This window comes from Ornithodoros turicata, chromosome 2, assembly GCF_037126465.1.
Source record: "Ornithodoros turicata isolate Travis chromosome 2, ASM3712646v1, whole genome shotgun sequence".
NCBI lineage: Eukaryota > Metazoa > Arthropoda > Arachnida > Ixodida > Argasidae > Ornithodoros > Ornithodoros turicata.
In genome coordinates this window covers 42652351-42666627 of record NC_088202.1, presented here as the reverse complement: position 1 = coordinate 42666627, position 14277 = coordinate 42652351, and the positions used below count along the sequence as shown (strand labels likewise).

The following is a 14277-nucleotide window of genomic DNA, read 5'->3' as shown; positions in this document are numbered from 1 at the left end:
TAATTATTCGCACTTCCGAATACTTTTCAAACCTTGCTATTAGATTTGACAAGCACTTCGAATTATTCATTATTCCAAATATTATTCGAAATTTGGCACACCTCTGTCTTATTCGCACACCTCTACACTGTCACTCTTTGGGCTGAGGGAGATGCATGTCATCCAGCTTTTGCACAATTTTCATTCCTTTTTTGAATGGGGTGATATCAATCCTGTCCTCTCGTTGGCTTCACCACAAAAAAGTGCCAAGTGCTGCATATGCCATAGAAAGCAAATAGCAGAGGGCGTCAACATTAGCTCGAGACAGCACATGTGCCTAAAGTTTCCATCTGACAGAAATTGGTGTGTGCTTCTACCACGACTTCAGGTAGTCTGAAGGTGGGGGCAGAGGGAGCAGTTGCCCCCCGTGAGTTCCGCTGTGGGGGCCCTGATCCCCCACTGAACTTTTGCTCCGAGGGTTCCGTCACCCGATTTTTCATCTGTAGTTGTGTCAGCCTATAGTGTGGTGACATCACATAGTCTGTTGTTACTGGATCGCGACCCGTTTCTCGCAAAGGAGCGTCTCAAAGGTGTGGACGTGAATTGGAACACATGCGTCTGTCACACACAGACGATGACGGATGGACATGTTGACACGCAATAGAGCTAGCAGACGCAGGCTTTTTCACGAGTTAATTAAAGTGGCATGACAGGACTCGAAAAAACAAAAAGTCAGGAGGAGTAGAAATTCGGACTGGAAGCGTTGGGATGTATATTCGCACAAAAAGCATGACAGCAGTGTGCAATACTGATGCATGAGAGAGCTTTCAGTCTCGCGGACCAGACTGCAATGTCATGTCAGTTACCTAACAGTGAGGAGTCTGTCTTTTTGCAGTTGCATTTCGTGCAGCATCTCGACTGATCGTGCCTTCTAGCACACGATTCTAGCCAGCCTATAAAAAGTGCTGGCCGACTTGATGTCACCACACAGCAGGGCCCGTCTGCACAAAAAGTGTGTTAGGAATTGAACGTAATTAAATTAATGTCATTACTGTTCAAAGGGGTGACCATGCTTCTATCGAGGCCAGAGCTGTCTGGTTCTCCCACTCTCTATTTTTTTCTTTCGTATTACTTTCTCCCTGTCAAGTGATGAATAATCGGAGGACTTCGAAGTGCCTGCTGAATATCGACACGTGTTGCCACTTTCAGAGTGGAAAATTGGGACTCTGCAGAGATGCAGAATGATGAGCTGTACGCCGCACGGTGATATGTCTTACATGTCGGCGGGTGCAAACTTAACCGGCGTTGTCGGTCCCCATGTGGTAATCAAACAAAAGAAACGCTACACAGACTCGCACAGAACAGCATTCAACTATAGCAACTGAAGTTTATTTTGACAATCCACCTACTCCGGAAGGTCGCGCGAGACAAAAGCGAGCTTGAGCGGGGACAGGTTGACAGGTTTTTGGCTAACGTTCGGGGACTTCTCAATGAGGGTGGCCTCCACAATCTCGCGGCCTGTCATTTTGTTTTCTACTGGTAGGTATAGTAGGAGCACCAATCCTACTTTTGGGGGAAGGTGGATGTATTTTTATTTGAAGAAAAAGGCTTTTCAGGTGTTTCTCTCAGGTATGTTTGGGTGGGGGGGTCCTGAGAATATCTCTGCCAGCAGACGAGGAACAGTTACTTCTTACTGAAAAAAAGCCTGCGTCTGGACACGGAGGAAAAAGGTGGGAGGAAACAAATGACTCAGCAAGACGTTCAATTTTTCACAACACTCAGGAAATATGTACATAACGGTACATGGGAAAGGATTTGGGGAAGGACGCAACTAAAAGGCACACAAGAACCAAGGTCAATGAAAGTAAGAATCGGAGAAAGCATTTGAATGCAGGGTGAATGGTAACAGAGGAGGTACTAATGCAGTTACCCTAATTCCAGGTGGATGTTGTTGTTTACCTTATTCCAGATGGCAAGTCTCTTAGAAGTCATTTTCCTTTGTCAGCTTCCCAAGGTCTAACAGAAGTTTACTTGTGTCCGTCCCATAGTCCTTTTCCTCTTTCCCCTTTCCCACACATCATTGTGTATATATTTAGTGTTGCACAAATTAAACTTTTTGCTGACTACGCCCAGACTCAAGGCCCTGTGCACAGACTCAGGCATTTTCAGTATGGAGTTCCTCTATCAGTTTAGCTTTAGCTATGCAATATTATCAGGTGTCGTTACAGTCTAAAATGTCAAATAAAGTCCCCAACAAGGTACAAAGATGACCAACAATGTCAGCGTGATGTAGTAGACACACTAAGGAGTTTCAAAACGGACCCTATTGCTGGACCAGGGGAAGATGATACATAACACAAACATGTTCTTTTTTTTCTTCTTATTCTTCTTTTTTCATTTTTACACACCTCGAATATGGATGCCTCAGTATCTTTCCTCGTGGCAGGTAATTCACAAATGCCAGCAAAACTAGCATTTGTGTGCACTTCTACCACGTCCCCAGCCGTTCACTCCAGGTGTGGCTGTGCCCTCCTTCAAGTGGACATGTTTGAAACAATAGTGGTAGTAGTACCAGTGCCAGATGTACAACGGTGGGGGCCCATCTGCAGCGCCAGTACTGTGCATGGATGTTCATACGGATCGAAGGTGGTCAGGTCTTCAGTGTGACCTACCCGTATTACCGTATTTAGGTTTATCTATCTATCTGCATTTATTCCTGGGGAGATTGGGCGGATGTTTTTTGGCATCTATATGTTTTGTCAAATTCGGATGTTTTCTGCATTTTAAGTGTTTGTACCAAAAATACATGCTGAAAATTCAGCAGCTATAATGACTAAGGAGGACTATGGAGAGAGAGCAGCTTGGTAGGAGGACATTGAGAACGCAAAGAATTTCCTTTCCTTTGCTGAAGGGTTCCACGGGTACTTGAACCCTCTTGACCCACTGATCAAAGTGTTACAGAGGAAAGTTTTCCCCTGAACTAGACACTAGCAGTGCGGTATTCCCCGCATTCCACCTCGAAACAAGGTGAAGGAAAAACGAAAATGTAATGCCCTGGAGGAAGAAAAGTGCAATCGGTGCAGGTATATTTGGCATCTAGCACCAGATGCAAGAGTATAATTCAGATTTTTGCAGAACATGTCGAATTCCCCCAAAAATATATGGCGGGTGTTTTTGGCACTTTTCGGCAAATGCCGAAAATGTGGCACCCTACGTATAATATATGTTGATGTGTGCAATAAATTGCAGTATACAGTACTTAATTCATTTATTAACAGGTTACCGTCAAAGATACTAACTCACTTATGTCGAATTTGGCACTGCGCCAAATTTTAAAGAATGTCAATTTTCGCTGTGTATTCTGCTGTAACGTCGAGACACTCATCACAGTACATCCTTCCCCTATATGCCATTATTTGTTTTTATTTTGCCATAGCACGAATATTATATTGTAGTAAAAGTTTTGACTGGATATAAGGGACTTCAGAGGGCCTTGGGGTCTCTGGCTCAGGAGGCAGAGGCTAACTGAAGGCCAGTTCAGAAATTCAGACAATGTATTTATGTAGTACAGCTACAGCTTCATTCCAAAGCAGCTATTCCTGACTGCTTGTCAATCTTAATGTACAGGAGGCACAGGCCAACTGTCACCATCCAAGGGCTTGCTTAGACATCTACCAACCAAGAAAACCACTTCAAATACAAGTAAGGTTTCTTGCATTCCTTCATAATGAGTTTTGATTAATTTGTACCAGTTTCGTGACCAGTGTATGTAAACTGACCTCTTCGCACAATATTCTCAGGCTATTTCAGTGACACTGTGTACAGGAGGGTCTACGGAAGCATTCACAAGTCTCACAGGAATATCTGGAGGAATCCAAGAGGTCCACACAGGACGACCAGTGCCCTGTCGTGCAAAATAGGCAGGGCAGAGGTTCCATGGACTCCACCATTTCATGTTGTTGATGGAAATTGGATGGCAGATGACTTAGAAGTCCCCAGCAAGTGGGGCCTCTGGGTTTCCGAAAACACCCAGGAAAATAAAATGGGTTACCCTGTTCCCGTGGTACTGCTGCATCGGGTTGGCTCTACAGGCGGTATGTATATTGGCATTGTTGATAGGTACGGTTCTGCGTTTTTGGGTTACACCCCATTTTTCACTATACTTCCCCCCCCCCCTCCCCCCTCCGCCGAACAAATTTTCAAGAACTCTGGTAAAACCCGATATCTACCCGAAATCCTTGCGGTCCTTCAACTTGTCGTTCTCGGTAAACCTTCGGAAAAGTTAATCATAATGTCAGCAAAGAGAGCTATTTGTGACAACCTACTTGTCCTCCGTTTATGATCCCCTCCTGCAGGAGTCAAAGACCAGCTTTTGTGGAGCCCGGGCAAGTGTTTGAATACCGCGGTCATTCACTATCCCGGTTCCGAGCAGAAATATAAAGATCATTGATTCTCATCCCAGTGTCACAGCAGTGGCTCGTTTCATATGCCTTTCGTTTCACCCGAAAATCCCCCGGTGACATAAAACAGAGATCATTGTGCCCGATTTCTCCCCGAATTCTCGTGTGTAAATAGCACCCGATTTTTCCCTCCCAAATTTGAAAAATCATAAAACCCGAAAACGAACAACCCTATTGATAAGTAATTTCGGACGATTTTTGGAATGTACGTTAAGACTTGCTATAGCAATTGTAATGACGTTCTCATGTTTTGAGATTTGAGAGTTCAAGATTGTCAACATTACTGTTGTGAATACTGTACATTGTGCTACTGTGAACACGAACAGATAATTGTTGTAATAGCAAGAATTAATGAGCAGGCTCATATAAACCATAATCGTCCATTCTTCAGGCTTGATTGGACATTTTTACAAATAATTTACAAACATAACGTTAGCATCTGTCATAACAAGAGATTTGGGAATGATGCTGGGTTTCGTTTTAAACGATTGCCGTGTCTGATTCTAAAAGAACTTATTGGGGCCAGTTGGTTTCAATGGAAACTAAACATGACGAAAACACAGGGACAAAGCAAAATGCACAGGAGAACCGGTTTTGAGCAACCTTAACAAATCTACTTCCTATTACTTACTTCTTCCACTGGGAAACTTCCACATACTTTACTTACTCTAGCAGCTTTACTTGTGGAACAAACAAATATGTGCACACACAAGAAAACCCCCTGCCCTCTCACTCAGGTGCTATCTCACACTTGCCTAACCTGATATTGCAGTTCCAAAATCACTATCGCCATGACCCAAAAGCTCAGTGAAAATGAGCTTGGATTTTTAGGTTATAGTGATAGCAATTTTGAAACTGTGATAACATGTCAGATGGATAAAGGCCATAAAATATAGGCTGCAAACTTGATGATGGTGGGTATTCATTTACAGACCAGTGCAAGGATCCGTTGGCAGGGCCCCCCTGCGAGTTATATTGCAAGCAGTGTTGCTATAGCTGCCTGAACAAGACGTCTATGATGCTTCATTTTGCCAAGAAGCACCAAGGCATTGAAACAGCATATATGTCTGTGCCACTTAACAAGCCCCCTACCCAAGAGAAAGAGAGACAACCCATGAGTGAAGGTAAGGCGATCATGGTAGTACATATCCAAATTATGTATGTATGTGTAAATGCAATTACGTACAAAAGAAATGAAAGACAGACAATAAAAGTGGGAGGGAGTAATAGAAGGGGTTGTTTATTATATGTTGGAATGTTTCAGCAAGAGCTGGGGGAAACGTCAGCACTGCGGTGAAGGTCTGCCTTCTTCAGGGCAAAGGTGTTGCAAGGGTTCCTAGGGCTTTTAAACTTTGCTAGAATGACATCGCAATGGAGAAAAGCTGAAAGGAGAAAAGAAGGAACAGTACTTTATCTGAGTTGTTAAGCTTCTTATCATTGAAAGCACATTGGGGTGATTGGAATTTATAGGTCATGTAAGATTCCTGTTCTCGGCAATGATCGGAGTGTTATTCTGTTCAGTTCGGAGTTATTCAACTTCAGTTTTAGTGAAGAATGAAAATGGAAATATTGTTAATTGAATGGCGTGAAGCTGGAAGTGTTTTTTTTTGTTTTTTTTTTTTTTTGTCACATGCGGTCAGCAGTCATTAAATCTGAAGTATGTGCAGTAAGCTTCTCTTAAGTCAAAACCAGTTTAGTAGAAATTCGTGCATAACTGAAACAACTCAGGTGTACCATGCACGTGTCACATTACCCCTTGTAAATAACAACTGCTTAATATGCATAACTCGAAATGACTTCTATTTAAAAAAAAGCGCTTCTTGAACCAGATTTTTGATGCTTTTAACTCGAAAACAATCAATTGCCACACACAACAAGGAGGCTTAGGATTGGTTAAGATCATGCTGTTCTCCACGACCTACTCTACTATACTGGAGACCTGGACGTGCACAAAGCTCCCAGCTCTGGGGCACTAGTTGTGGCAGTCCCCGCTTGGCTGTGGGATTTCGCATAATTAGCACTATTCGTTATCAAGTGATTCGCCGAAACCGCGGCAATGTATATAGGCACGTTGATGACGAAGAAGAGTGCAGCGTGTGCATAGCAAGCAGCAGGCTGTGTAGCAGACAGACGACTGTGGCAGTGATGATGATAATGTAAATATCATTTCCTCTCTCCAATAGTTATAAGTGGCTCTCCTAGTGGCCACTAGCATAACTAATCCATGACTCAGCTCTCCCACAGGCAATTGCCATCTGTCCAGGTCTCTTGTATAGTAGTAGGTTGTGCTGCTGTTTTCCAGCCAGAGAATTTGACATAATACAATACAGAGTCAATGACAAATCAATTGACACCCAGACACCGGTAGGCTAGGCCTAGGTCTCTCGACACACAAAAAACCAAAACAAAGAAAGTGGTTGTGTTTGCTCTGGTCATGACTTGAAGACAGACGGTAATATTATTTTAAAGCACCATTATCTGAAGGCACTGACTCTAGCGAAACAATGTGAAGTGATACTGGTGGTGGAAGCAGATTGGGTTAATTTGGGATTCCAAGAAGCAGCACTTTGCAACGGGAAACCTTGCCTAGTCGAGAGCAAAAAATAACTAAACCAGTGCCAGATCTCATTTGAGTCACGTTTAGAAAAACTTAGTTGATATTTCGTCCAGACTTCATAAGTCAAAATACCCCCTAAGTCAAACTGACCACTCTGGATACTGAGGTTCGAGTTATCAGTAGTTTACTGTATATTTGTCTTGCTGACATTATGTGCCTGGCAGACGTTACATTAGATAACATAGACAGCTTTGTAGGAGTTACAGTCTAGGCCTGCATTGATTTTGATGGTTAAATTGAAGTTTACGCTTTTGAGTGCCTGGGCATTTTGCATTAGTTTGCAATTCTGACACCCACAGCCATTGCATGTTTAACCCTTTGAAGAGTGGCCAAAAATAGATATCCTGCCCTTGGCAGGATGACCGTTTCGAGATTTCTGACGTGTCTGACGTGACTGAATTTCTACTTGAATGCACCTCGAAGTCATCTTGATCCATCGCAGAATCTCTCTAATATGGCATCTCTCTAAAGTGCCACTATAGATTTAATCTCATGTCGTCAGAATCCCGTTGAATTTATGTCATTGCAATCCACGTATCTCACACTGTATTCTCCCAAAATATCGTTTCTCTACGTGACACGGAAGTGCAATAAAATTCATTTCTAGTTTTGATAAGTATGACATCATATGGTGCCCGATCTACCCACGCGTCTGGCAACACTGCAAGGTTGATTCTTCTTCTCACTCGCGAATTCCTTCTTACTCACTGTACTTTACAGCTTTTTGTCTGTGCCTCCCCACACCTGACTGGTGAAATAAAATGAATTGAATTTAAGTCTTCCGAACCACAGGGGTGCCACAAGGTTCAGATTTTGTAACCACAAAATGGATGGCAAAATCGCCATCCAGTCCTGGCCCCATGTCACAGGAAACGCCATCTTGATGTCATCTTGACCTTGTTTACATTCGGTTTTGGCGCTGGTCGACATTGCCTCATTCGCATAAAAGCATTAGACGAATGTGTCTTACTAGTGTAAGTTGCACAGTGTTTCTTACCACATGCACAAGCAGGCCTGTTTGACTGCAAGCATATTGGAGAAAAACCGAAAGATGCTACAGAATAACGCACAGAAATGGCCGTCGCGTTGTAAACAATGGTTCGGCCGCCGATCACGGGCGCTGCCATTTTTATGGCCACGTGTATGATTTTTTGCGGTGACGTCAGGCCAGGACCTGTTCAGAATGCATTGCGTTCCCCTGGCACGCTGTCGTCCATGGAGCGGAGTGTGGTAGGGCACCCCCGTGTTCTCACCACAGCTCTTAGCAATCTTCCAACTTTGGGCAGAGATCACCATTGCTAGGAGTCAGTGCTCCTGGTGACGTCACCAACTCTTGGAGGATGCGCAACTATGAAGCTTTTGCAGGATCTTTCAAAAATTTGTGGGAGGGCATACTGACATATATTGCATACTCACTCTTTGAGCGAGGTAGACTTATGCAGGGTTTGTGCGGGGTCTTGAAACCCTTTAAAAACCTTGAATTCTGGAAGTATTTCTTCACAGTAGCTGTCATTTACGACATTCGTAGATATCCATACATGACATTTAACGAAGAACGCCGCTGCTTCATGTATCCCCTCCGTCTGCTTCCTAGTAATTCCAGTGTGTTCACCTATCAGACCAAAATGTAGACTGGTGCTGCTTCTCATCTGGCTACACGGAAACCTCTGAACACGTCTGGTACTGCGCGTTAGCATTGCTTCTACATGTCATCTTGTAACTCTTCATATGAAAGCTCGCATTGCGCTCATCTGCGCGTGTGCCCACCTGCATTCACGTGTTCACCATGCACGTTCTCTCCACATCAGTGTGACCTTATTGATAGCTAGTGACATTGCTGTGAAGTGCGCATATTATATGAAAGTGACCGAATATGCCCCAAAAGCGTACCTCCTAAGCATCGGGGTAAGCCCATGAGGGCTGTCGTCTGTGAGATGTAGTAACGTGAACAAGGTAACACCAGTACCGCAATGTCACATAGCACTGACAACTCGCAATGTTACGGTCTGGTGGCACCAGGTGGCGGTAGCATGTAATTCTGTCATGTGCACGTCTTATGGTCTCTTTCGTCTGTTCGGGATGCGGTGTCAGTCGCTTGTTGTGCGTCTGTTAGGCGGTGCGCAAGTGCAGAACAAAGTATGGCTCTGCTGTTATTCTTGAAGTTCTAGTCGTCGTCGTCTCTTCTTGCCATGCTCCAGCCCTCACACGCCACAGGATGTTGCATGCAATACAAATAGTTGTCTGTTATTTTGCTTTTATATTTTGTAGTAATTCCTGTAATGATGTTTTTTGCAGCAGTGGTATGTATAGAACCAGTTGTAATTCTAGAGACATTACCCTAAGAAGTCGACGTGGGTTCTTGAAAACCCTTGAAAACTTTCCCAAATGTCTGTACGAAGCCTGCTTAAAATACCAAATAATTTTTTTTAGTTCATTTTTTACATACCCTACACCCTCTGATGCACAGTCTATGTTTCTAACTGTAGCGTAACTTCCTTGTTTTTACAGGTGCTAAGCTTTCACAGTGTGCTTTTTAATAGGTTATAATTTTTATAAATTTTAATATTTTTAAATTTTTATAACTTTAATATATTTAAATTTTTATAATTTTATATACTTATACATAACTTTATATTATAATTTTATATAGTTATATATAATTTTGTATTATAATTTGGAATTTTTAATAGGTGCTTTTGCAGGGCATGCTAAGGTTACAGTGGTATGTATAGAACCAGTTGTAAGTCTAGAGACATTACTCGAAGAAGCCCTTGTCCTTCAAACATTTTTCAAAGTATCTGTGTGAAGCCTGTCTATAATACAAAATAAATATTTTTTTAGTTCATAGTATACATAGCACCCTCTGATGCACAGTCTATGTTCGTAACTGTAGCGTAATTTCCTTTTTTTTACAGGTGGCGGGACGTGACATCTCATGCATAATAGGACTCACTTTTGAAAGGGAAGCTCATTGAAGTATCAGCATGTCATAAAGTACACCACCATTTTATTTCTTACTGTAGTCTCTCACTACACTGCCTTACACTGTGGGTTTACATTTTGAAGCTGTCATGATAATTTCACAGCCATTTTGGACGGGTATTTTGCTTGACAACCTTTTGTGTGTGGAACATTGTATTTAGTTGAAAACTTAGGAGATTTGTTGAAGCAAGGTGAAATGGCATGCTAAGATTTATTAGAGGCGTCTAATGTTTTTTTAGTGTATCCCATTATGATTGTGCCTAGGAAGTTGGAAACAAATATGTACATTTTATGCTACATTGGTTGTATGAAGTGACAGAGTAGTTTTATTTATTTCTTAGTATTAAAGTGGAACTGTGTTTCTTATTACGTTTTTCATTGTTTTTTTGGGTGCATGTACAGGTGCAGATGAGTTAAATTGAAAAGTACATACTGTGAACCTCTAGATATGCTAAAGGAACTACAGAAGAACCTCTGTGCTACAGCCCATAGTGCCCGTCACCCAATTATCGCATTAACTAGGAATCGTCAATGGCTTTTGGCAATCAAAACAACGTTTTGCAGTGAGGCTAAACTGTAACACTGTACCATACATGAGGGCTCTATCTTGAAATAATTTTTGGTCGCTACAAAGCCTGTGACTGGAATGCTTGAAAAGATTCGGTTTGCTACTTCATTTTGGGAAGGCAGCCTTACGTAGTAGACTAAGTGTGATGAAGTGCTCAAGTCCAGCAGTGTAGAATATGTAAAATGCGATCAACATCTGCATAAATCATTGTCGTTTACCGCAAACATTACATAGCAGTGACGTATGTACACACAATCTTACACCATGGTCGTCCTCGCTGCTAGGTGCCGCACATATTCACACTATACACATGTGAACACATGATTCAGGTTCACTAATCTATATGCTACAACACTTACGCGACACCCAGGTGGAGGACACACGAGAGGCTTTAAGAGTGCATGGTAACTTATCTTGTTTGTGCAAGTAAGTGCAAAATAGGAACCGGACGAAGTAAATTACGCACACATGTACATAGAGAGGGGCATTTGAAGTTAGGCACACCAACTCTCATTCTGCGAACAAAGTGTATTGCTCTATACTTGTACTATGAAGATGCAGAGGTGTCATTGGCCCGGCAGAACAGGCTATACTTCTTCACATTATGTGTGGCGTGGCGCGGTGTATTGCAGTATGCTGAGTAATGTTCCTGCATCTGAGGTCACTTAAAGCTGTCACAAGGCTACATTGCATTAGGTTGGAAGCCAACACCGTGCTTTTCCAATACAGTGTTTGTCAGTGCAGCTGCCATCCTGCACCACTAAAAACTTGCATATGTGAATTCAGTATATCATGTGGCAACAAGGCTGTGGTTAGAGAAGGGGCCTGCAGTGATGTTACATCTGTACCAGTTTCTGTACCTGTGGTTTCAGTTTTCTGTGGAAACACCTGGAATGCAAGTTTGATGTGTACAGCCAACCCTCGATTCATGGACGGTTGACGTTCCTGGAATAATCGTTCATAAATCAAGGTTTAGAACGAGGAATTGTCTTGCCCCCAAGGGCACCATGCATAAAGCGAGGGAATTCCTGAGGCCAGGGTTCATCAATTGAGGGTTGATTGTATATAAGTGTCTTTCATAGCTATCTACGTCACTCAAAGCACGCTGTCACAGCCTCCTTAATCGAGAGTTGTAGTCAACAGTGTATTGCACTAGCATAACCAGTTCACTGTACCCTAAAGCAGTGCAGAGGAAGATTCTAGGTGTTTACACCATCTGGCATGCCAGGTTTCCACCACTGACATCATGCTGGCATCTCTGCATTTATTAGGCACTGCATTTGTAGGGACTCTATGGTATTATCTCTGTTGTGGGGCTATTTATCCTGTAACTAAAATATTTTTTTTTGTCTTTGAGGGAATATTCGTTCATGGGTACTTATACCCGTATGGGGGCAACCTAGTGTACCTTGTGAGCACATGCATAAGACCGCAGGACTGTGCATCCCAGGCTGTTCAGTTACATTTCATATTTTTAAAGAACACTTCCCTCCATAAGGCAACCAGTTTCTGCATTCATTCCCAAGTGCATACTGAATACTGCAATATTGTCCTTGGTATTTGAAGGGCCATTGTATTCATAATTCTGTAGCATTTCACTTGGAATGTTCGAAAAAAATTAATTTATGCTTGGTGTGGAAGTGCAATTCTGTAGCTCTTTTTTATTCAGGTTGAAAGCAAATGAAGAAGGTGGGATATATAGTTGCAAAATAAATTTTAGCTACATATGTGCTGTTAGAGGTGTAGTCCAAAGGATCTTCACTTCAAAGCTCCACAGAAAATTTGTAGTCGTAAAAAGATAATTAGTCAAAATTTTATTCTAAATTCTACAGAGAAAATTCTGTCATATCTCGCTTTGTTACCCAACGTTTCGAGCTTCCTGGACACGCTTCCTCTTGAGGAAGGCACGCGGGGCGACTGACTGCCCCCCCCCATTTCTGGTACTTTATGACCTATTGTTTTCCAGCAGAACCTTCTAACTTTCTAGTTTGGCATTCAAGGTGAATTCATGGAGTTCCGAACAAGAAAGCTTCAGTGTGATTGTGAGCGGCCTCCATACGAATTTGAATATGCTAGCAGTCGCCGTGAATTAGTAACGGTTAACACATTCTGTAATATTTGCAGGAGAAGGTGTAATAGCAGTTGCCACCCACTGTGAGACAGTATTTGTTAGGGTATTTGCTGCAATCACAATAAAAGCGTAGCATATATAGTCAGCATAATGTGGTGTCACCTGAACCCATAGCTGCGGTAAATACACGTGTTAACAAATTCTGGTGCTCTTGTTGAGCTTGTTTGTGCCTTGTTTTTCCAAGCATGACGCTTCATGTGCTAAGGTTACTTGCATGGCCAAACTCATTCACGATGTAGACGCTCTTATATACCACGTCAACCACATCATATGTCGCTTGACACTTGATAGGTTCTGAGAGTTTATTATGAATAAGTTTTTTTAGGGTTCCGAACAGTCCATAACGTTGGAATCAAAATAATGTCACCCGTCTTCACTGATCTCTGAATAAAACCTCTGTCTCTGCTGTGCAAGGGTGCATGATCATGTGCATCATAATGAGAAATTCTGCAATTTTGATGGGGAGACATTGTTAAAGGTACCGTAAAGCAGTAGAGGTGCAACCTCTGGATTTGTCTGTTCAATAGCCCAAGCCCTCAGTGCTCGTACGTCACAATTTTCGTCTCAGTTGCACTCATTGTTTTTTGAAAAACTAAAATTGAAAATTACCGGCAACACTGTGTCGAAGCTGTCACCAACCGTGCATTGCTCGTCAAGTACGGCAGCAAAACTACATTGCATGCGGACGACACAGAGTCTAAAACAAAAGATGCTGGCTACATGTCGGCTGCGTAGCCATCAGGAGCAGTAAGTCAGCCATGAACATATATCATTGCTGCATGACGAATTGGGGGTTATCTGCCACCAGATGTCATCCCGAGCTGTTCTACCTCAATTTTGCTGGCAAATTAAAAATATAAAGTGTTGTCTGTCACATTTGTAACTTGGTACACTAGGTTTACAAGCTGTTAAAGAAGTTGCGATACATCATCCCCGGTAATCCTAGATAAATGTAGAAGACTGTTCTTTGCACTGATGTGAACTGGCAATCCAAGTTTTACAGCGAAGAGGATAACAAAGCGAGCATAGGCGCGGCTAGAGTCACTGAATAGCTTCAGAGTACTGCAACTGATGTACAACTGCTAGTTTTACGCTAGTTTTAGTGGGGGCCGTGTGGGGACGCCATATTTGCTCCGTTAAGTTCGTCTGCTATGTTAATGACGGATCCCATCTGTAGACGTTCGTTCGTTCTTCTTTCTTCGATGTGTTTGCATCTTCCGTGACGACAGTGGATCAAGGCCCTCTAAACAAAATTACACCTACTCTTACGGTCAACGCGCTGCAATTCGCAATGTGAAATAAGTTTGCCGCAGTATACGGTCATTTTGCCTGGGTGGAAAGAAGCTGCACTCTTAAAAATGAACTTCACCACATTGCACGCTCCTAGCCAGCCATCATCACGAATGACATCAGTCTCGCCCCCGATTTGTTGAAAACAGGAGGCGTACAACTGTTTTGTTCCAATTCTGTACGGCATAAGCAGTACAAAAAGGCGTACGCCTCCTGTTTTCAGCAAACCGGGCGAGAACGACGTCACTAG

At 42.7% G+C, this 14277-nt stretch overlaps 1 protein-coding gene across 3 annotated transcripts in view; it reads left to right on the top strand.

Moving 5' to 3' along the window:
• LOC135385333 (uncharacterized) overlaps nucleotides 1–13142 on the top strand; it is a 68061-nt gene extending 54919 nt beyond the window's left edge. For all 3 annotated transcript variants that reach the window (XM_064614600.1, XM_064614599.1, XM_064614598.1), the window contains exons 5-8: nucleotides 3607–3681; nucleotides 3780–4073; nucleotides 5372–5563; nucleotides 9972–13142. In XM_064614600.1, coding sequence (XP_064470670.1) covers nucleotides 3607–3681; nucleotides 3780–4073; nucleotides 5372–5563; nucleotides 9972–9985 — 575 coding nt within the window. In that variant the 3' untranslated portion in view covers nucleotides 9986–13142. The remainder of the gene's footprint in view (nucleotides 1–3606; nucleotides 3682–3779; nucleotides 4074–5371; nucleotides 5564–9971) is intronic.
• Nucleotides 13143–14277: the final 1135 nt, after the last annotated feature.